Source organism: Hylobates moloch, unplaced genomic scaffold, assembly GCF_009828535.3.
Source record: "Hylobates moloch isolate HMO894 unplaced genomic scaffold, HMol_V3 SCAFFOLD_18, whole genome shotgun sequence".
Lineage (NCBI taxonomy): Eukaryota > Metazoa > Chordata > Mammalia > Primates > Hylobatidae > Hylobates > Hylobates moloch.
In genome coordinates, this window is record NW_026652293.1 from 72841699 (window position 1) to 72865228 (window position 23530).

A 23530-nucleotide genomic window follows, 5' to 3' on the forward strand; every position below is an offset into this window, starting at 1 on the left:
TGACTAGTTTTCCAATTTACCGGAATGAGGATCACTGAAGATTTAGAGGAAGAAAACCTGAGTTGATTTTTAAATATGTTTTATCTAAGATGCTTCTGAAGTATCCAGATGAAAAAGTTGAGAAAGTAATTGTCTGTCTGGATGTGGAATGAAAATACAGGCTTAGAAGGGAAACTGGAGCTAAATTATTTATTGTATAATGTGGTGAGGTATAGTGGATGAAGACCTGGCAGTGGGGACGGAGTGGGTTCAGCAGAGGGAGGGAAGAGACTGACAAGAAGAAGATGTAATGTAATCAAAGGGAGCAATATTAGGATGCAAGATTGCCTAGTAAACATAAAAGTATCAAGACTGATGGTGTTTGTAGAGAGAGGCAAAGGGCTTAGCGTTTAGGTACATTATGAAATTGGAGAGAAAATGAATAAAGGAACTCGTAAAAGTTCGGCCAGCCCAGTATTTCTACATTATATCCCTTAGAACACTGGTTCCTTGGGGGATATTTTTCTGTCTCTCTGTCTTAGACACACACAAATGCACACGTGTTTTGTGAGAAATTAAGTATAAGGAGTGCTGTTAAACAAAACTAGTCTTTCCAATAGCATAATATCAAAGAGTGTTTAGCATCGTGAGTCTTCGCAACAGATGTGGTATACAACAATTCCTAAGACATCTCAGGGATTTCAGTTAGTGTCCTCTGGGAGTTAGTTCTTGTAGACTGAAACGATGTCATCTTGGAAGGGACTTTCCCTAACGGAAGTGAAAAAGACTGGGAGAGGGAGGTTTGTTAGTTGAAATGTTCAGAACCTGGAAATTCTTTGATGTGATTAACTAATGTGTAAGTGTGGAGCCACTTTGTTCGTGTATTTGGCCATAAGAAAGAATAAGCCTATTTCAACATTCGAGAAAGAGTTGCTTAGCACCATTCATAAACTCAGCAGAAATGGGTATCAATTCAATATCATATCCGCCTGTGTCCCCTCCCCCACAAATGAAACATCTTCCTGCCTATAGAGTTAATGATTTTTTTTCCCAGGAGTTGAAATAGTACAATTTGGTTGCAGAAGGTATATGAGTCTGGAGTGGTGGAGGTTGAAGTATTTGGTGAAATCTGCAATGACATCTAGGAATCTGAATCTGTACTGGCTGGTGGTGACTGGTGAAAGCATCCAGGTTAGCAGCAACTGGGGTCTGTTTCATTTATAGGCAAACACAGTAAATCTTGAGAAATGAATATTCTGCTACAAATCTGCAAATGATCAGGGTGAGAGTGGGAAGGGGTGAAAGGGAGGAGCAAAAAGATAGTTCTTGTAGACTGAAACAATGTCGTCTTCGAAGGGACTTTCCCTAATGGAAGTGAAAAAGACTGGGAGAGGGAAGGTTTGTTAGTTGAAAGTTTGGAACCTGGAAATTCTTTTATGTGATTAATTAATGTGTAAGTGTGGAGCCACTTTGCTCATGTATTTGGCCATAAGGAAGAATGAGCCTATTTCAACAATGGCTCATGTTTGTTCCATGTAAATGGTAAAGAACCAGGTACTTAGCACAGAAGACAAATGAGGAAAATTGTAGCTTCCTCACATATCTGAAAGAGATTTTGAAATGACCCTAGAGAGTGGACCTAGGACCGATAGCTAAAAGTAGAGGAATGTTTTGTTTAGTATAAAGAAGCCCATATTTTTGGTGTTTCTCAACACTGTTCTTTAAAGATGTGATGACCAATTTAGGAAGACAGTGAATTTTGTCACTAAAAGTGCTTAAGTATCGGGGTGGGTGGCTGAGAATTTAATGACCAGCTAGATAGGAAGCTTTTACCAAACATTAGTTCTCGGTGTCTGTTCCACAGATGCCCAGGGATTCCTGCCATTCTTTTTGAGGGGATCTGCAAGGGCAAAACTATTTTCCTGATACCACTAAGATGGTATTTGCCTCTTTGACAGTGTAAACAGTTGTGCTGCTTAAGCAAAAGCAGTGGTTGGTAAAAACGCTGGTGCTTCAGCAGGAACCAAGGCAGTGACACCAAACTAAGTTGTTATTGTAATTCTTCACCACTATGCTCTCACAGGGGGAAAAGTCATTTCCTATGATAGAGCAATAAAAATGATCATTCTATTAAAACTCAGCTATTTAATATGTGTCTGAATATTCTGTGTGATGAGGTGGGAAGTAAACATAAAGTCTACTGAACAGCAAAGTATGTAGTTATTTTGATGAAAAATACTTGTGTGATTATTTAAATTGTGAATTGAACTTGTTTTTTTTTTCATTGAACACCATTTCTACCTGAAAACCAGACTGCACACCATGGTTATTCATACCTTGATATTTGCTAGACATTTTCTTGAACAAAGTAAGCCAGTTACTTCAAGGAAAACCACTCAGAGTATTTGTTGCCAATGATAACATCTAAGCTCTAAAGCAAAAATTAGAATTTTGGAAGTCTTTTATCCGCCAGCATGAGCTTGAAAGTTTCACCTATACTTAAATACTTTTTTCTGATAGGATTGCAGATGATATTTTTAAAGAATTGACTTTATTTTTAGTAATCTAAAATGACATATCCCAGAATTTGGAAGCTCTATGTAAATCAGTGAATCAATAATTTTTAAATGACCATTCTCATTGCAAGATAGAACAATAGGAGCCAAGATGGCCGAATAGGAACAGCTCCGGTCTACAGCTCCCAGTGTGAGCGACGCAGAAGATGGGTGATTTCTGCATTTCCATCTGAGGTACCAGGTTCATCTCACTAGGAAGTGCCAGAGAGTGGGCGCAGGACAGTGGGTGCAGCACACCGTGAGCAAGCCGAAGCAGGGCGAGGCATTGCCTCACTCAGGAAGCTCAAGGGGTCAGGGAGTTCCCTTTCCTAGTCAAAGAAAGGGGTGATAGACAGCACCTGGAAAATTGGGTCACTCCTACCCTAATACTGCGCTTTTCCGATGGGCTTAAAAAACAGCACACCAGGAGATTATATCCCGCATCTGGCTGGGAGGGTCCTACGCCCACGGGGTCTCCCTGATTGCTAGCACAGCAGTCTGAGATTAAACTGCAAGACAGCAGCGAGGCTGGGGGAGGGGCATCCACCATTGCCCAGGCTTGATTAGGTAAACAAAGCAGCTGGGAAGCTCAACCTGGGTGGAGCCCACCACAGCTCAAGGAGGCCTGCCTGCATCTGTAGGCTCCACCTGTGGGGGCATGGCACAGATAAACAAAAAGACAGCAGTAACCTCTGCAGACTTAAATGTCCTTGTCTGACAGCTTTGAAGAGAGTAGTGGTTCTCCCAGCACGCAGCTGGAGATCTGAGAATGGGCAGACTGCCTCCTCAAGTGAGTCCCTGACCCCCGAGCAGCCTAACTGGGAGGCACCCCCCAGTAGGGGTAGACTGACACCTCACTCGGCCGGGTACTCCTCTGAGACGAAATTTCCAGAGGAACAATCAGACAGCAGCATTCGCAGTTCAGGAAAATCTGCTGTTCTGCAGCCATCGCTGCTGACACCCAGGCAAACAGCGTCTGGAGTGGATCTCTAGCAAACTCCAACAGACCTGCAGCTGAGGGTCCTGTCTGTTAGAAGGAAACCTAACAAACAGAAAGGACATCCACACCAAAAACTCATCTGTACATCACCATCATCAAAGACCAAAAGTAGATAAAACCACAAAGATGGGGAAAAAACAGAGCAGAAAAACTGGAAACTCTAAAAAGCAGAGCACCTCTCCTCCTCCAAAGGAACGCAGTTCCTCACCAGCAACGGAACAAAGCTGGACAGAGAATGACTTTGACGAGTTGAGAGAAGAAGGCTTCAGACGATCAAACGACTCCGAGCTACAGGAGGAAATTCAAGCCAAAGGCAAAGAAGTTAAAAACTTTGAGAAAGAATTAGACGAATGTATAACTAGAATAACCAATACAGAGAAGTGCTTAAAGGAGCTGATGGAGCTGAAAGCCAAGGCTCGAGAACTACGTGAAGAATGCAGAAGCCTCAGGAGCCAATGCGATCAACTGGAAGAAAGGGTAACAGCGATGGAAGATGAAATGAATGAAATGAAGTGAGAAGGGAAGTCTAGAGAAAAAAGAATAAAAAGAAACGAACAAAGCCTCCAAGAAATACGGGACTATGTGAAAAGACCAAATCTACGTCTGATTGGTGTACCTGAAAGTGACAGGGAGAATGGAACCAAGTTGGAAAACACTCTGCAGGATATTATCTAGGAGAACTTCCCCAATCTAGCAAGGCAGGCCAACATTCAGATTCAGGAAATACAGAGAACGCCACAAAGATACTCCTCGAGAAGAGCAACTCTAAGACACATAATTGTCAGATTCACCAAAGTTGAAATGAAGGAAAAAATGTTAAGAGCAGCCAGAGAGAAAGGTCGGGTTACCCACAAAGGGAAGCCCATCAGACTAACAGCTGATCTCTACAAGCCAGAAGGGAGTGGGGGCCAATATTCAACATTCTTAAAGAAAAGAATTTTCAACCCAGAATTTCATATCCAGCCAAACTAAACTTCATAAGTGAAGGAGAAATAAAATATTTTACAGACAAGCAAATGCTGAGAGATTTTGTCACCACCAGGCCTGCCCTAAAAGAGCTCGTGAAAGAAGCACTAAACATGGAAGGGAACAACCAGTACCAGCCACTGCAAAATCATGCCAAATTGTAAAGACCATCAAGGCTAGGAAGAAACTGCATCAACTAACAAGCAAAATAACCAGCTAACATCATAATGACAGGATCAAATTCACACATAACAATATTAACTTTAAATGTAAATGGACTAAATGCTCCAATTAAAAGACACAGACTGGCAAATTGGATAAAGAGTCAAGACCCATCAGTGTGCTGTATTCAGGAAACCCATCTCACGTGCAGAGACACACATAGGCTCAAAATAAAGGGATGGAGGAAGATCTACCAACCAAATGAAAAACAAAAAAAGGCAGGGGTTGCAATCCTAGTCTCTGATAAAACAGACTTTAAACCAAGAAAGATCAAAAGAGGCAAAGAAGGCCATTACATAATGGTAAAGGGATAAATTCAACAAGAAGAGCTAACTATCCTAAATGTATATGCACCCAATACAGGAGCACCCAGATTCATAAAGCAAGTCCTGAGTGACCTACAAAGAGACTTAGACTCCCACACAATAGTAATGGGAGACTTTAACACCCCACTGTCAACATTAGACAGAACAACGAGACAGAAAGTTAACAAGGATACCCAGGAATTGAACTCAGCTCTGCACCAAGCGGACCTAATAGACATCTACAGAACTCTCCACCCCAAATCAACAGAATGTACATTTTTTTCAGCACCACACCACACCTATTCCAAAATTGATCACATAGTTGGAAGTAAAGCTCTCCTCAGCAAATGTAAAAGAACAGAAATTATAACAAACTGTCTCTCAGACCACAGTCCAATCAAACTAGAACTCAGGATTAAGAAACTCACTCAAAACTGCTCAACTACATGGAAACTGAACAACCTGCTCCTGAATGACTACTGAGTACCTAACGAAATGAAGGTGGAAATAAAGATGTTCTTTGAAACCAACGAGAACAAAGACACAACATACCAGAATCTCTGGGACACATTTAAAGCAGTGTGTACAGGGAAATTTATAGCACTAAATGCCCACAAGAGAAAGCAGGAAAGATCTAAAATTGACACCCTAACGTCACAATTAAAAGAACTAGAAAAGCAAGAGCAAACACATTCAAAAGCTAGCAGAAGGCAAGAAATAACTAAAATCCGAGCAGAACTGAAGGAAATAGAGACACAAAAAACCCTTCAAAAAATTAATGAATCCAGGAGCTGGTTTTTTGAAATGATCAACAAAATTGATAGACCGCTAGCAAGACGAATAAAGAAGAAAAGAGAGAAGAATCAAATAGATGCAATAAAAAATGATAAAGGGGATATCACCACTGATCCCACAGAAATACAATCTACCATCGGAGAATATTACAAACACCTCTATGCAAATAAACTAGAAAATCTAGAAGAAATGGATAAATTCCTCGACAAATACACCCTCCCAAGACTAAACCAGGAAGAAGTTGAATCTCTGAATAGACAAATAACAGGTTCTGAAATTGTGGCAATAATCAATAGCTTACCAACCAAAAAGAGTCCAGGACCTGATGGATTCACAGCTGAATTCTACCAGAGGTACAAGGAGGAACTGGTATCATTCCTTCTGAAACTATTCCAATCAATAGAAAAAGAGGGAATCCTCCCTAACACATTTTATGAAGCCAGCATCGTCCTGATATCAAAGCCTGGCAGAGACATAACCAAGAAAGAGAATTTCAGGCCAATATCCTTGATGAACATTGATGCAAAAATCCTCAATAAAATACTGGCAAACCGAATCCAGCAGCACATCAAAAAGCTTATACACCATGATCAATTGGGCTTCATCCCTGGGATGCAAGGCTGGTTCAACATATGCAAATCAATAAATGTAATCCAGCATATAAACAGAACCAAAGACAAAAACCACATGATTATCTCAATAGATGCAGAAAAGGCCTTTGACAAAATTCAACAACCCTTCATGCTAAAAACTCTCAATAAGGTATTGATGGGACGTATCTCAAAATAATAAGAGCTATCTATGACAAACCCACAGCCAATATCATACTGAATGGGCAAAAACTGGAAGCATTCCCTTTGAAAACTGGCACAAGACAGGGATGCCCTCTCTCACCACTCCTATTCAACATAGTGTTGGCAGTTCTGGCCAGGGCAGTTAGGCAGGAGAAGGAAATAAAGGATATTCAGTTAGGAAAAGAGGAAGTCAAATTGTCCTTGTTTGCAGATGACATGATTGTATATCTAAAAAACCCCATTGTCTCAGCCCAAAATTTCCTTAAGCTGATAAGCAACTTCAGCAAAGTCTCAGGATACAAAATCAATGTACAAAAATCACAAGCATTCTTATACACCAATAACAGACAAACAGAGCCAAATCATGAGTGAAGTACCATTCACAATTGCTTCAAAGAGAGTAAAATACCTAGGAATCCAACTTACAAGGGACATGAAGGACCTCTTCAAGGAGAACTACAAACCACTGCTCAATGAAATAAAAGAGGATACAAACAAATGGAAGAACATTCCATGCTCATGGGTTGGAAGAATCAATACCATGAAAATGGCCATACTGCCCAAGGTAATTTATAGATTCAATGCCATCCCCATCAAGCTACCAATGACTTTCTTCACAGAATTGGAAAAAACTAAAGTTCATATGGAACCAAAAAAGAGCCCGCATCACCAGGTCAATCCTAAGCCAAAAGAACAAAGCTGGAGGCATCACGCTACCTGACTTCAAACTATACTACAAGGCTACAGTAACCAAAACAGCATGGTACTGGTACCAAAACAGAGATATAGATCAATGGAACAGAACAGAGCCTTCAGAAATAATGCCGCATATCTACAACTATCTGATCTGTGACAGACCTGACAAAAATAAGCAATGGGGAAAGGATTCCCTATTTAATAAATGGTGCTGGGAAAACTGGGTAGCCATATGTAGAAAGCTGAAACTGGATCCCTTCCTTACACCTTATACAAAAATTAATTCAAGATGGATTAAAGACTTACATGTTAGACCTAAAACCATAAAAACCCTAGAAGAAAACCTAGGCATTACCATTCAGGACATAGGCGTGGGCAAGGACTTCATGTCTAAAACACCAAAAGCAATGGCAACAAAAGCCAAAATTGATGAATGGGATCTAATTAAACTAAAGAGCTTCTGCACTGCAAGAGAAACTACCATTAGAGTGAACAGGCAACCTAAAAAATGGGAGAAAATTTTTGCAACCTACTCATCTGACAAAGGGCTAATATCCAGAATCTACAATGAACTCAAACAAATTTACAAGAAAAAGGAAACAACCCCATCAAAAAGTGGGCGAAGGACATGAACAGACACTTCTCAAAAGAAGACATTTATGCAGCCAAAAAACACATGAAGAAATGCTCATCATCACTGGCCATCAGAGAAATGCAAATCAAAACCACAATGAGATACCATTTCACACCAGTTAGAATAGCCATCATTAAAAAGTCAGGAAACAACAGGTGCTGGAGAGGATGTGGAGAAATAGGAACACTTTTACACTGTTGGTGGGACTGTAAACTAGTTCAACCATTGTGGAAGTCAGTGTGGCGATTCCTCAGGGATCTTGAACTAGAAATACCATTTGACCCAGCCATCCCATTACTGGGTATATACCCAAAGGACTATAAATCATGCTGCTATAAAGACACATGCACACGTATGTTTATTGCGGCACTATTCACAATAGCAAAGACTTGGAACCAACCCAAATGTCCAACAACGATAGACTGGATTAAGAAAATGTGGCACATATACACCATGGAATACTATGCAGCCATAAAAAATGATGAGTTCATGTCCTTTGCAGGGACATGGATGAAATTGGAAATCATCATTCTCAGTAAACTATCGTGAGGACAAAAAACCAAACACCGCATGTTCTCACTCATAGGTGGGAATTGAACAATGAGAACACATGGACACAGGAAGGGGAACATCACACTCTGGGGACTGTTGTGGGGTGGGGGGAGGGGGGAGGGATAGCATTAGGAGACACACCTAATGCTAAATGATGAGTTAATGGGTGCAGGAAATCAACATGGCACATGGATACATATGTAACAAACCTGCACATTGTGCACATGTACAATAATAAAAAAAAGATAGAACAATAAATTTTTATGTAACATAGTACAAAAAGTAAATTGATATGGTTTTCACTAACTTGGTATAGTACTAAAGATTATCTACACTTATCTGAAAAACTATTAAAATATTCCTCACTTTCCCAACTACCTATCTGTATGAAGCTAGATTCTTTTCCTATACTTCATCCAAAGCAGCAAATCACATTAGATTGAAAGCAAAAGCAGATACAGATTCCAGCTATAAGCCAGACAATAAACAGAACTTCAAAAATGTTAAACATTGCGACTCCTCTAATTTAAAAGAAAAAAATCAAATTACTTTTACATTAATGGACTTTTATGATAATTTTGATTGAATGAATACATATTTGAAACACTTCTTGGTTTAATATCTAATATGGTAAATATCAATAGCTATGTAGATACTCATCAACTTATGATGGGGTTATGTCCCAGTAAACCCATTATAAGTTGAAAATATCTTTAATAAACAGTGCATTTAATACACCTAGCTTATCTATCAAATATCATAGCTTTCCCTAGCCAGCGTTAAATATGCTCAGATCACTTACATAGCCTACAGTTGGACAAAATCATGTAACAAAAAGCCGATTTTATATAAAGTTAATATAAAAATTTTGAGTCAAAATTCAAAATACGGTTTTTACTGAAAGTCTATTGCTTTTCCCACCCCAACTTACTATGGTTTAAAAAAAATCATAAATCGAACCATAGTAAGTTGAGGACCCTCTGTAATCCTCAAAAACTAAAGCTCCTTGGCATCTTGTATAATTTTTAGGAGAGTAAAGAATCTTGGGTCTAAAATGCTTGAGAATTGCTGTAGTTGATGGCCTGTGCTTCTTTCCACTGCTGAGATTTTTATGATTCTATGATATACTAATTCAGTGCTTGCTGAAAGTGTCCACGCAAAGGAATTTCTCTCTTCCTTGCCAGGCGTGCCAACACTCAGGCTTTGCTATGACAGAGAGAGGATTTAGAGACGAGAAACAGACAGATGTTGTCCCTGTCCTCACAGAACTTCCAGTCTCTGTGTGGAAGATATAAACCCAAAATTCACAAAAATAAATAAAATTACAGTGGCAGTGTGCTAGAGAGGAAAAGTAGTTGGAAGAGGGTCTTTCATCAAGAAACAGTTCCCCCATGAAGTGATTGAGCATGTAATCCGTAAGAGCCTTTCAGACCGAGGAATCTACACGTGGAAGGGCACTGTGGGGGATAGAAAGAGCTATTGTTCCATGTCACCACGAGCGAGGGCTTATGGCTGGCACACACGGACCTGGAAAAGAGTGAAGCTGAACTGTGGGCCCCTTGGTGTTCCATGGCAAGCATGTTGCCATTTATCCTTTGCAAGATATTTAAGAGGTTAATTTTTTTGTCTATGTCATAACTTCTCTAAACCTGTTCTTTATCTTCATTGTTCCTCAAGTTCATTTCATAATAACTTGATTTCCCTTCCTGATCTTCCGCCATCCCCAAGAACCTCCCTCCTCTTTATTTTCCTTGGCTTGTTCATCACCGTTGAATTTTAGTTCCTTTTCTTCTCTCCCCTTGTTTGCGTTCCTCACACATTGACTCAGACCTTTTTCTTTTCGTGTTTCTTTTTCTTTCCTTCCTTCCTTCCTTCCTTTTCCTTTCCTTTCTCTTTATCTTTCTCTCTCTCTCTTTCTTTTCTTTCTCTCTCTCTCTCACTCTCACTCTGTCTCACTCTCTCACCCAGGCTTGAGTGCAGTGGCCCAATCTCGGCTCACTGCAACCTCCACCTCCCAGGTCCAAGCATTTCTTGTGCCTCAGACTCCCGAGTAGCTGGGATTACAGGCATCTGCCACCACGCCTGGCTAATTTTTTGTATTTTTAGTAGAGATAGGGTTTCGCCATGTTGGCCAGGCTGGTATCGAACTCCAGAACTCAGGCAATCTGCTCGCCTTGGGCTCCCAAAGTGTTGAGATTACAGGCGTGAGCCATGCACCTGGCCCAGACCTTTGACCTTTTTCACTCTGTGTCATCCTGTTCAACCTGACTGTCCTCATTTATGGGCAGTAACCTCACTTCCAAATTTAGTCACAAAGTTGAGATCATCCACGTGAAAGATATTTCTAATATATTTTCTGTATCAAAATCCTCTGTGTCCTTGTTCTTCCCTTCCATTGTTGTTCCCATTTGTGAGGATAAAAGTGTCTACTTTCCTACATTTTCTGTCTCTGACCTCTTCTCTCACATCTCTGCTGGCTTCTCCTCATCCTCCTTCCTGTTCTTCCTCCTCCTGCCTGTTTCTTGATAGGTGAGCCTCCCCCAGGATCTGTCCTTGGCTGACTTCTGTCTTTCCTCTGAAGCTTCCTCCTCAGGGTTCTCTTCATGTCTGACTTAAGGATAGCTGATTCCCAATGGTATCTTATGCCCTCGCAGCTCTCCAAATGTTCCAAGTTCCCTCAAGCCTCACTGTCATGCTACCATTACTTAGTACCACTAAAGGAGCACCTGTCACACTATTTCATGGCAGTTTATTCTTTTGTCTGCCTCCTGTTTGGGCTGCCTGCAAGAGTTGGGATTTGCTAGCCCGTGTTTTCCCCTTACCATAACAGTGAGTTGTGGTCCGCGAGTGATACTCATTTGATGAATTGAACGCATCAATTTCAAGCCTGCTTTACATTCCTACCACTTTAAAGATCTCCCCACCTCCCCACCTGGACATTCCAACTGGGTAATTTTTCATTTGCTATTGATTTATATGCTATTCTGGTGAAGTTACCTTTTCCAGAGCACTGTTTTATTGAATAGGAGAGGACATTATTTGAAAATTGGCACTTGACAAATATGATTTTTTAAAAAATACAAACTATGCTACAAGAAGTGGTTTAAGGCCAGGCACAGTGGCTCATGCCTGTAATCCCAGCACTTTGGGAGCTCCAGGAAGGCAGATCACTTGAGGCTAGGAGTTCGAGACCAGCCTGGCTAACATGGCGAAACCCTATCTCTACTAAAACTACAAAAATTACCTGGGCATGCATGGTGACTGGCACACACCTGTAATCCCGGCTACCTAAGTGGCTGAGGCATGAGAATTGCTTAAACCTGGGAGGCAGAGGTTGTAGTGAGCCGAGATCATACCACTGCGCTACAGCCCAGGCAACAGAGTGAGACCCTGTCTCAAGAAAGAAAGAAAAAAAAAAAAAAGAACAGAAAAAGAAAAGAAAAAAGGGTTTAGCTCTTGGACTAGTCCACAAATGACTATTTTAAATCTTGCATCAAAAAAAATATTGAAAACAAAACTGTAGCTGTACTATGTTATAGTTGTGGAGGTATTTAGTTAAATAATGAATATTCACTGCATGTCTATAATTTGTTGGGGTGTTTACACACTGTGAGGGGAATTCTAAGATGCATCAAAAGCTTTAGGGATTGGCTTGTGTGTTTCTTTAAGATGATTAATATTTCAAAATGTGTAGATTCAGGTGCACCACTACCATCTTTGTGCATATCAATCATTGCTGTGGTTGTAGAATGAAAAGAGATCTTTCTGAAGTAATTGGTTGAAGGGGGAAAATGAAGGGGATTCAGACTGTATATCTAGGCTGAGGCGGGCAAACAGCTTGAGCCCAGGAGTTTGAGACGGGCCTGGGCAACATGGCAAAACTCTGTCTCTATAAAAACAATAAAACTTAGCTTGAGGGTAGTCCCAGCTACTTGGGAGGCTGAGGTGGGAGGACCTATTGAGCCCAAGAGGTCAAGGCTGCAGTAAGCTGAGATTGCGCCACTGCACTTCAGCCTGGGTGACATGGAGAGACCCTGTCTCAAAAAAAAAAAAAAAAAAAAAAAAAGGATAAGGAAGGCTTCATTTGGCCATATTCCTCCAAAAGTAAAATAGGTTAAAAAAAAGAGTGTATACTTATAAGAGTGTATACTCTCTCATATAAATGCACATGTGTATATACACATACAAACACACACATACAGATTTGATCTTCATTATTTGTAGATTCTATATTTGCTAACTTGCCTAGTCACTAAAATATATTTTTAACTCCAAAACTGACATGCATGGGGCTTTTGTAGTTATTTGCAGACATGTACTGAGTGGTAAAAAATTTGAGTCTCCCAACACACACGTTCTTAACTGAAGTCGAACAAGGCAACATTCTGCCTTTTTGTTTCAGCTCTCGTGCAGTAAGGCATCCTTTTTGCAGTCTATTTAGTACCATGTTTTTTTGCACTGTTGTGCTTTTGTTAGTGATTCTGGAGTCTAAGAGGGCCCCAAGCACAGTGTTAAAGGGCTGGCTAGTGTTTCTGAGCACAAGACGGCTGTGATGTACCTGATGGGGAAAAATCTGTGTGCTGGACAAGCTTTGTTGAGGCATGAGCCATGGTGCTGCTGGCCTTGAATATTAATGAATCAACAGAATATATTAAACGTCTTTAAACATCAAACAATGTTATGTATTGGTCAGTCAGTGAAAATGTTGGGACCCCAGAGGCTCACAGGGGCCCTATATTTTTTCTAGGGGTAATAGTTCAGTATATGCTGATTCAGTGCCCAGTCCATAAATAGCGAGAATTGACCATGTGTGTGTACACATGTATGTATATATGTGTGCACATGTGTATATGAGAGTGAGAGGGCCAGAGATTACCTGAAGTGGAGTTAACTAAGCCCCAGAGAGAAAAAGAGAACAGAAGAGATCGCATCATGTACACATAGTTGTGGAGAACGAGAAAGGAATTTATGGGGCATAGATAACGTGACAGTTCCCTCAACTTGCCGTAAAGTTTACTGTTAGCCCAGGGCAGCTTTATTTCTTTCTGAAGTGAGCAGAAATGGTCTAATAGAGTACAAGGTATAAAGGACTGTGCAATTAGTAATTCATATGTGCTGAATAGTTTGGGGAGTGCCTCTAGAGTACTAATAGAAAGTCACTTTGTTCTGAAGACATTGATGAATTTCATCCTTCTCTTGTATCTTTAATTATTACTCTGATTTACCTTAGCCATCTTTTTGCTCTTACAGCTGCCTTTTGATTTGTTTTTGTGTTGTTTAAGACCCAGGGAAATTTACTGTGTCCCTGGAGTAGGGTTCTAGTCATTCAACCCCACGTTGAGTCTATTCAGCAGCTAGATTGAGTCTACATAAAGGTGTCTAAACAAAATCAAACTAAGAAACCTAATTATGTCACCAACTATAGCAAGCTGGGTTTTTTTTTTTTTATTGTACTTTAAGTTTTAGGGTACATGTGCACAATGTGCAAATTTGTTATATATGTATCCATGTGCCATGTTGGTTTGCTGCACCCATTAACTCGTCATTTAGCATTAGATGTGTCTCCTAATGCTATCCCTCCCCCCTCCCCCCACCCCACAACAGTCCCCAGAGTGTGATGTTCCCCTTCCTGTGTCCGTGTGTTCTCATTGTTCAATTCCCACCTATGAGTGAGAACATGCGGTGTTTGGTTTTTTGTCCTCACGATAGTTTACTGAGAATGATGATTTCCAATTTGATCCATGTCCCTGCAAAGGACATGAACTCATCATTTTTTATGGCTGCATAGTATTCCATGGTGTATATGTGCCACATTTTCTTAATCCAGTCTATCGTTGTTGGACATTTGGGTTGGTTCCAAGTCTTTGCTATTGTGGATACTGCCACAATAAACATACGTGTGCATGTGTCTTTATAGCAGCATGATTTATAGTCCTTTGGGTATATACCCAGTAATGGGATGGCTGGGTCAAATGGTATTTCTAGTTCTAGATCCCTGAGGAATCGCCACACTGACTTCCACAATGGTTGAACTAGTTTACAGTCCCACCAACAGTGTAAAAGTGTTCCTATTTCTCCACATCCTCTCCAGCACCTGTAGTTTCCTGACTTTTTAATGATGGCCATTCTAACTGGTGTGAGATGGTATCATTGTGGTTTTGATTTGCATTTCTCTGATGGCCAGTGATGATGAGCATTTTTTCATGTGTTTTTTGGCTGCATAAATGTCTTCTTTTGAGAAGTGTCTGTTCATGTCCTTCACCCACTTTTTGATGGGGTTTGTTTTTTCTTGTAAATTTGTTTGAGTTCATTGTAGATTCTGGATATTAGCCCTTTGTCAGATGAGTAGGTTGCGAAAATTTTCTCCCATTGTGTAGGTTGCCTGTTCACTCTGATGGTAGTTTCTTTTGCAGTGCAGAAGCTCTTTAGTTTAATTAGATCCCATTAGTCAATTTTGGCTTTTGTTGCCATTGCTTTTGGTGTTTTAGACATGAAGTCCTTGCCCATGCCTATGTCCTGAATGGTAATGCCTAGGTTTTCTTCTAGGGTTTTTATGGTTTTAGGAAGCTGGATTTTTTTAAATGAGGTTTTGGGTTATAGAAAGGGGTTAGGCTTGGAGGTAGTTGACTAACCAACTGCTCTGATAAAAACTCTTTCCTTTGAAAGAATAAAGAGATTATAGGGATTGGAGACCTTTATGTGTTACACTTTGGTGGGGACTTGTGTGTCTTAAAACAACCCTTGCCTTGTCTGTATTCTTAGCTTTAATGTTCTTTTAGAATATTACGCAAGTCTCTCCTTTGCCAGAAAGATGGGTATTGTCATTTTTAAAAGTCTGTCTTGTGATATGGCTTTACATGGTCTTATGATATTATTTGTGAGGCTGACTCTCATAGGTAACTGACAAATGAATGAAGTAGTATTTGCTCAAGTAGTAAAATTCTTGAGCAAAGCCACAATTAATTGGGAAGAAAAATAAGATTACTGTGCAATTGAAAATCTAGAAGAAGAGTTTTAATTTTTGGAGTAGCTTGGGATATTTGCAGTCAAATATACCTCCGTTACTTATTTGTATTCTTCTGATGCATCACATTCCAAACGCAAAATTTATTAAACTGTCCAAGGATCAGCTTCTCTGGCAGACCTCTCATCAGTTCTTCCCTTGTTAAAAGAAGCTTCTTTTCAGACAAGTCTTTGTTAGTTAATCTATCAACTGAAAACCTGCATTTCAAAACAATCAGTAAATACAAAGCAGAACCTAGCTTTGTTTAGGTGGTATCTCTCAATTCTCTTGAAATCTATCAGGCTCTAGCTTCTATAGCAGTTCTTGGCTGAGCTGCTTGTCTGTTTAAACAAAAATAATATTGAAAGAATATTAACTTCTGAAGACTGGACTCAGAAATCATAACATGGTGGTCTAAATGCATGTAGAAAATATGATATTTTGGCTCTTTTAATACACCTTTGTGAGTTGTAAAATAAAGACAGGACTACAAATAAAAATAATGCATATACTCTATAAAATAAAGACAGATTTGTGCTTCTTGAAGTCTATAAAATCTCCTACCCTATATTAATATTAAAAATGTACAAGATCTTTTCTCATAAGGAAACACATTTAGAATGACAAATTTTTAGTTTGAGATTATAAAGGGTGACAGAAGACACTTAAAGAAGAAAATAAGCATGGAGTCATTTTTGTATCAAAAAGAAAATCCATGCCAGGTGCAGTGGCTCACGCCTGTTATCCCAGCAGTTTGGGAGGCCGAGATGGGTGGATCACCTGAGGTCAGGAGTTCAAGATTAGCCTGACCAACATGGTGAAACCCTGTCTCTACTAAAAATACAAAAAATGAGCCACGCGTGGTGGCAGGTGCCTGAAATCCCAGCTACTTAGGAGGCTGAGGCAGGAGAACGGCTTTAACCCGGGAGGCGCAGGTTGCAGTGAGCAGATGTCGCGCCATTGTACTCCCACCTGGGCGACAGAGCGAGACCCCATCACAAAAAAAAAAAAAAAAAGAAAAGAAAATCCAGGAAAAGGATCAAAACCTTTTATTTTTGTTCCGTGACTTAAATCATTTAATTATATTTTCCCCCAAGTACAAAAAGCAATAAACAATGATTTCCATAGTTAAATAAATACTTTTTTCTTTAAAAATGTTATGAAACCTTTAGTATCAAATTGCTTCCAAATTCAACTTGATTTCTGAATAAGAAATACTACTTTATAAAATGAAATGCCTGTGTTCTAGAAAGTATTATAAACAGGCAAAATAACAAAGAACTATTGTTTTAAAGCATGCTTGAATGAATAAACATTTCTCAGATCACTAATAGTCAATAACATTATTTGGAAGATTTGGGGATAATCTGGTTCACATTAAACATATTTACACTTAATTTTATTTTATTTTATTTTATTTTATTTATTTGTTTGAGACAGAGTCTCGCTCCGTCACCCAGGCTGGAGTTCAGTGGTGCAATCTCAGCTCACTGCAACCCCCTCCTCCTAGGTTCAGGTGATTTCCTGCCTCAGCCTCTCAAGTAGCTGGGATTACAGGCACCCACCACCATGCCCCACTAATTTTTGTATTTTTAGTAGAGATGGGGTTTCACCATGTTGGCCAAGCCAGTCCTCAAACTCCTGACCTCAGGTAATCCGCCCGCCTTGGCCTCCCAAAGTGCTGGGATTACAGGCATGAGCCACCGGCACCCGGCCATATTTACGCTTTAAAATGCCTCATGAATTAAGTCAAGCTTTACTATATACAGATGCTAAGAAACATGAAAATATATAGAGTTTTGCTGTATTCAGATCAGAAAATTTATCAAGATAATTAGATTATTATCTAAGGGATTCAGCTGGCCAGACTTTGAAAAACCATTTGGTTTTTGTTTTTCTAGAGAGCACAGTCAGACGAACTCGAAAAAATAGAAAAGCACGGCCGATCTGCCAAAGACAAGGAAAATGCCAAGTCTCTGGACAAACCTGAACAGTAAGCAGCCTTATAACCATGTAGAGGGCGTCCAGGCTATGGGTGGGCCCATTTTGTTTGGAAAATGCAAATGCAGTGTCTTCAGTGCATACTTGTTATGAATGAGATGAGGATAAACATCTGTTTATGTGAATTATATTTTTCTTCTTAACTTGGCTTTATTTCCTTAGGTTCCTTTATGAACTGTCACTAATCCCCAACTTTTCAGAGCGAGTCTTTTGCATCCTGTTCCAGTCCACATTTTCAGAAAGCATTTGCTCAATTCGTCGCAAACTGGAATTACTACAGAAATTGTGTGAGGTGAGTTCTGGTCCAAAGGGAGCTGAACTTGAGTCTCATTTAATTGTGCTCAGCCATGTTCATATTTCAGAAAAGCATTCTTTTATTTACTCTAAGTACTCACCAAATTTGAAGGATCGCAGTCCCACAGAAGGGAACATTTTATGATTGACCTTCAAGATCAAAGTAAATGTTCCGACGGGCGCCCAGGGCTGCAGGACCACATTGCTAGAATGTGGCCAGTACATGTTGGCCTCCAGAGACTTCTCTGCCCTCTCCTTTTGCCAAAACAAAATCTTCAGTTTTCACTGTCCTCTCAGACATCAGACTTCCAAAGGAATGTAATTTGAAGGCTTTTTTTTTTTTTTTTACTTCCTTTTGTTATCTGGAAAGACCTCTCCACAAATTGTTAATAATTATTCCAGCCAAATAATTTAGGAACAGCCATATGACTGAACAGAAGACAAATATTCTTCTGAAAACAAAAAATAAATGCTTGGCAGAAACGACCACTGTTAACATTTAAAACAATTTGTCAAATATCAGTAGTACCATTTGTTCTGGTTGCGGTAAATCATTTTGAAAAGTGAAAAGATGTTTTTAAAGGCTCACATTTTCAGGAGAAGTGACATGCAAAGTCAAGTTAAACACAGTGTTTTGAAAGAAATGAGTGTGAGCTCTTTGGGGGTCAACCTAAATTTAGAAATTAATCTCTGCATTTGCTTTTTGGTTTCCTCTGCTGATGCCAAACATTTGTATTGTTGCACACATAGGCACCATTAAGACAATGGCAGTGATATTAGTGATGTTATTTTGTAATAGTTCTCATTTGGCCTTATTTAATAGTTCTCATATAGCCTTAGGTCCCATATAGCCTGAATAGTTCTCACACAGCCTCGTTTTCCTTGCAATTACATCACAGAAATGGCCTAACATCGCATCACCCAGCTTACAAAGACATACCTGAATGTTTGTGGGTGGTGCAACTTTTACTAACTTTCGGGATACTGCTCTTAAAATATGCCTGATGATTAGCAATGATAAAGTTTGGTTGTGACCCAAAACTCCTAATATAATATAAATAGCTGGCATTGACTTGATGATTCAAACAAAACCTGGTATAAGATAAAAGTTGTTTTTTGTTGTTACTCTGTTTTACAGACATTAAAAAATGGCCCAGGGGTTATGCAGGTTCTAGGTTTGGTTCTTGCCTTTGGCAACTACATGAATGGAGGAAATAAGACTCGAGGACAGGCCGATGGCTTTGGGTTAGACATTCTTCCAAAACTGAAAGATGTCAAGAGCAGTGTAAGTATTTTGCATGAGTGGACGTAAGCACATTGAAGATTCAAGGTTTTGTTTAGTAATAGGTTTGAATGTAAAGCAGTTGTAATAAATATTTATTTTATGTTCCTAGGTCAAATGCTTCTTTATGTTCTGAGCTAGAAAAAAGTAATGTCGGCCGGGCGCGGTGGCTCACGCTTGTAATCCCAGCACTTTGGGAGGCCGAGGCGGGCGAATCACGAGGTCAGGAGATCGAGACCACGGTGAAACCCCGTCTCTACTAAAAATACAAAAAATTAGCCGGGCGTGGTGGCGGGCGCCTGTAGTCCCAGCTACTCGGAGAGGCTGAGGCAGGAGAATGGTGTGAACCCGGGAGGTGGAGCTTGCAGTGAGCCGAGATTGCGCCACTGCACTCCAGCCTGGGCGACAGAGCGAGACTCCGTCTCAAAAAAAAAAAAAGAAAAAGAAAAAAGTAATGTCCATCAGATATTTGTGATTTAGTGATTAATAATGTTTCCTAAAGTGAATACTTTTTATTCTTATGTCTAATGAATAATTACAAGTTTTTAATATAAAAACAATATAAAATAACTTTTTATATTGTTTTCATATAAAACAATAATTTCTTTTACTGTATCTTTCCAATGTCTGCTAATATTTATCCTTTTGGAATCTGAAGGCCAGTTGTTTTCAATGAGTTAGACAGTAGTATATCTCTTATTTTTTTCTTTGTCGTGTTAAGCAATGGAGGCCAATAGGTCCATATTTTGAAAACAACACAACGATGAGTAAAATGGCTTGTAAATAAAATATAAAAGATGATTCTACTCTGCTGCATGTGATTTTCTCCTTGACAATGGTGTGTAGGGGGATGTCTAAGCTCTCTTGCAGACCTAATCATTTTTTGGTACTACTTCTGCAGTTGTGTTTGTTTGAAATTAATATCTAAGCAATGGTGAGAGTGCCAGTAGAAATATGAGGTTAGGATGATGGTTAGAGTCACAGACTCAAGTCTGAGATGGTAAACTTAAAAAATAAAAGAGTTACATTTCTCTGATAAAAGAATCATCACACAAAAAAGTAGGATAAAGTAGATTCTGGACATGTTTTTGAAATATTAAGTTTAATAATTGGCTTGTAGAAATAAAAATATGTAGGACTGTCCTTCCTAGATAATGCAATAATTTCCTTCATGGGAGAGAGAGAGACTTTTAGAAATTTTTCTGCCAGCCAACAATTTGTTTATTGTTTTATATACAGATGCTTCTCAACATAAAATGGAGTTATGGCCTGATAAACCCATCCTAAGTTGAAAATACCATAAGTGAAAAGGCATTCAATACATCTAACCTAGTAAACATCAAAGCTTAGCCTAGCCTGCCTCAAACATGCTCAGAACACTTACCTCAGCCTACAGTTGGGCAAATCATCTAACACAAAGTCTATTTTCTAATAAAGTGCTGAATATAGCATGTAATTTATTGAATACTGTGCTGCAAGTGAAAAACAGAATGATTGTATGGGTACTCGAAGTACAGTTTCTACTGAATGCGTATCACTTTTGTACCATTGTAAAGTCAAAAAATTGTAAGGTGAACCATCATGAGTCGGAGACTGTGTCTGCGTGTGTGTGCATGTGTGTTGTCAGATTAATACAGATATTCATTCAATATTCTTTCATTGAGCATCTATGAAATGTGAACACTGCTCTTCCAAAATTGAATAATTCATAGTCCTTCCTTGGTACACCAGCAGCATATGATTTTTTTATTTTTGTAATTGTTCAAATGCTCATATGTATGATACATATTTTCATAGAAGTATCTACTATAGAGAGCTGATAAATTACATTTGTTAAAAAAAAAAATGCTTAAGCTGAGTGCAATAGCATGAGCCCGTAATCCCAGCTACTTGGGAGGATTTTTCAAGGCCAACCTGGGCAATACAGTGAGACCCCTTCTCAAAAAAAAAAAAAAGACAGAAAGAAAAGAAAAGTCCTTTTCTTAACCTATGGTAATTCTTGAATACTCAGCAACTGCGTGTTGGAGTGAAACAACTTTTGCAAATAATATTGAAATATATAGCATCAATATCATATTTAAATTATAGAAATGAACTGGAAATAGATTCTAGTGATCATATATAAATAAGAGATTATTTGTGGGACTTTTTTGGTATCAGTTTATATATCTTATTCAATCCTCTATTAGGTTAAATTTCATTAATTTAAATAATCAAGAGGTAATCTAAAATAAAAATTTAAGTATGTAATCAAGAAATACGTTTTTAAAATAGTTTCACTTGTACTCAGAAGAGCTATGCAAAGTCTTCCTGAATTTGTTCTTTCTCTGTAAAACAAATGTAACTATATTTATTCCTTAGTACTATTTATAGACCTCCATGGACAGAGCTGTTACTTTGATCACTTAGAATTTTCTCTCAGCATGGCTAGTTTTGTTAATTGATTCAGGTGCTGCCAACCGTTTCATTGAATTACAAGTTGGAAGAGAGAAAGGAAGTCAAGTTGCTTAAATCATTTTACAAGCAAATCCTGTCTAATGAGGGATGTCTCTAATAGCTATATTGCTGACTCGTGTCAAACTTGATTATAAAGAGGTTTTGCTCTTTTTACAAATATAGAAAAAATCGTGGTTATATTAAACATTCCAGAGAATGTAGTTTGTATCATAGGGTTTGTTTTTAAAGTAAAATATATACTTGAGCTCTCAAATTCAGATTATCTACTACTATTCTGGAACAATACAAAAAAAAAGTAAAATAAAAATTAATGCCCCTAAATAAACCAGAAAGGAGGTGAACAGGTATTTTTGAAGTGTGTTAGATATGAAACAGTTTTACCTTTTTTTAAATAGAACTATCCACGTTGTCTTATTTATAACCACATGAGTATTAATTCCTCAAGTCTCAATTGCTGATATAACAAATTATAATATTGGAATTGTTAAAAGCTCCCCCTTACTTAGTATTGGAATTGTTAAAAGCTCCCCTTTACTTAAAATGATACTTAGCTTTTTTATTTCCCTAATCTATTTGCTAATGAGCCTCAATCAAACTTACTGTTGGAGTGGTACCTATTAGTCCAGCTATATATCAATGCTAGCGATGTTGTTTAATTATTGCTTTTAAGATAGTAGTTTTAAAACATAAAAAATTATCAAACAAAAACAATAAAAACACAAAATAATAAAATGCACGAGACATGAGCTAGATTTCTAATTGAGGGGGGTAACAATTGGAGGGTATTTACAGTTCAGACTTTGCCCCTAAATAGCTGTGCTAAGATTGGAACACTGGGGAGAAAAATCTTTTAAGCCATCAAACTCCTTAGACACAATGGCCAAGACAATTCAAAATGTAAAATTTCACATTTCATTCCAAATGTTCTCATGTGTATACATGAATTCACTAGAATCTTTTTTGGTAACACTTTATATTTAATTAGTTAAAAAATATATTGTCACTGACTTTGGTCTTTCTGCCTAGGACAATAGCAGAAGCCTTTTGTCATATATTGTTTCATATTATCTCCGAAATTTTGATGAGGTAAGACAATTTTTTACATCTAATCATATTCCCTTATTCTTTATTTGTTGGATGATTTGGCAGTACTTTTTGTTGTTGTTTTGTTTTGGACATACCTGCTATTATTCTTTTTTATGTTGATAACCAATTTCTTTAAATATGATGGGGTTTTTTGTTTATTAGGATGCTGGAAAAGAACAGTGCCTCTTTCCACTGCCAGAACCCCAGGACCTTTTTCAGGCCTCACAGATGAAGTTTGAAGATTTTCAAAAAGATCTCAGAAAACTGAAGAAAGACTTGAAAGGTAACTTAAAATCCTGAACTCATGTTTTCTGTTTATGCGTTTTTAATGAGAGAAGGCAGACTTTTCAATGTTTTTAGAGAAAAGTAATCTTTTTTATCTTTATAGAACTAAATTTATGTGTGTGTGGCAAAAGAACAATTTTGCCTATATTCTTGTTATTTGGTTGTTAAAAAAGTTATGTGTATCAAAAATTTGGTTATTAAGTAATATCTTGGTTATTTCAATTAACAATCTGTTTTGTCAGGAATAAGTTTACATTTTGTTTTTATTTTATAACCAGGAACATTTGGGTTTTGGTCATGTCATGGTAGGATACAAATTATGTCATTGTTATAATAGAAGATAAATAGTCCCTTCCCATTTTCCCTTGGTGTACTTACCCAGGACTTTCTGGCTTATGAACTTTCCTAGGAACAAAATATCTTCTACTTAAAAACCACATACATGTATATTGTTTTATTACCAATCAAGCTTTATATAAAATTATTTTGAAGAATAATGGGCTGAAATTTTTCAAATTTCTAAATTAAAAGTAGCATTTACAAAAAAGCAAATAGTTTGCAGATTTTTTTATTTTGTAAGTAAAATTCCTGCTACCCCCTTTTCTTGATATTCTTACTGAGTTG

The 23530-nt window shown here is 38.4% G+C and overlaps 1 protein-coding gene across 1 annotated transcript in view; it reads left to right on the plus strand.

The window, feature by feature from the left end:
* Nucleotides 1-23530, plus strand: part of FMN2 (formin 2) — a 389644-nt gene that overhangs the window by 231686 nt on the left and 134428 nt on the right. Inside the window, exons 9-13 of the mRNA XM_032137182.2 lie at nucleotides 17403-17494; nucleotides 17665-17794; nucleotides 18935-19081; nucleotides 22562-22621; nucleotides 22784-22904. Of these exons, the coding sequence (XP_031993073.2) occupies nucleotides 17403-17494; nucleotides 17665-17794; nucleotides 18935-19081; nucleotides 22562-22621; nucleotides 22784-22904 (550 nt within the window). The remainder of the gene's footprint in view (nucleotides 1-17402; nucleotides 17495-17664; nucleotides 17795-18934; nucleotides 19082-22561; nucleotides 22622-22783; nucleotides 22905-23530) is intronic.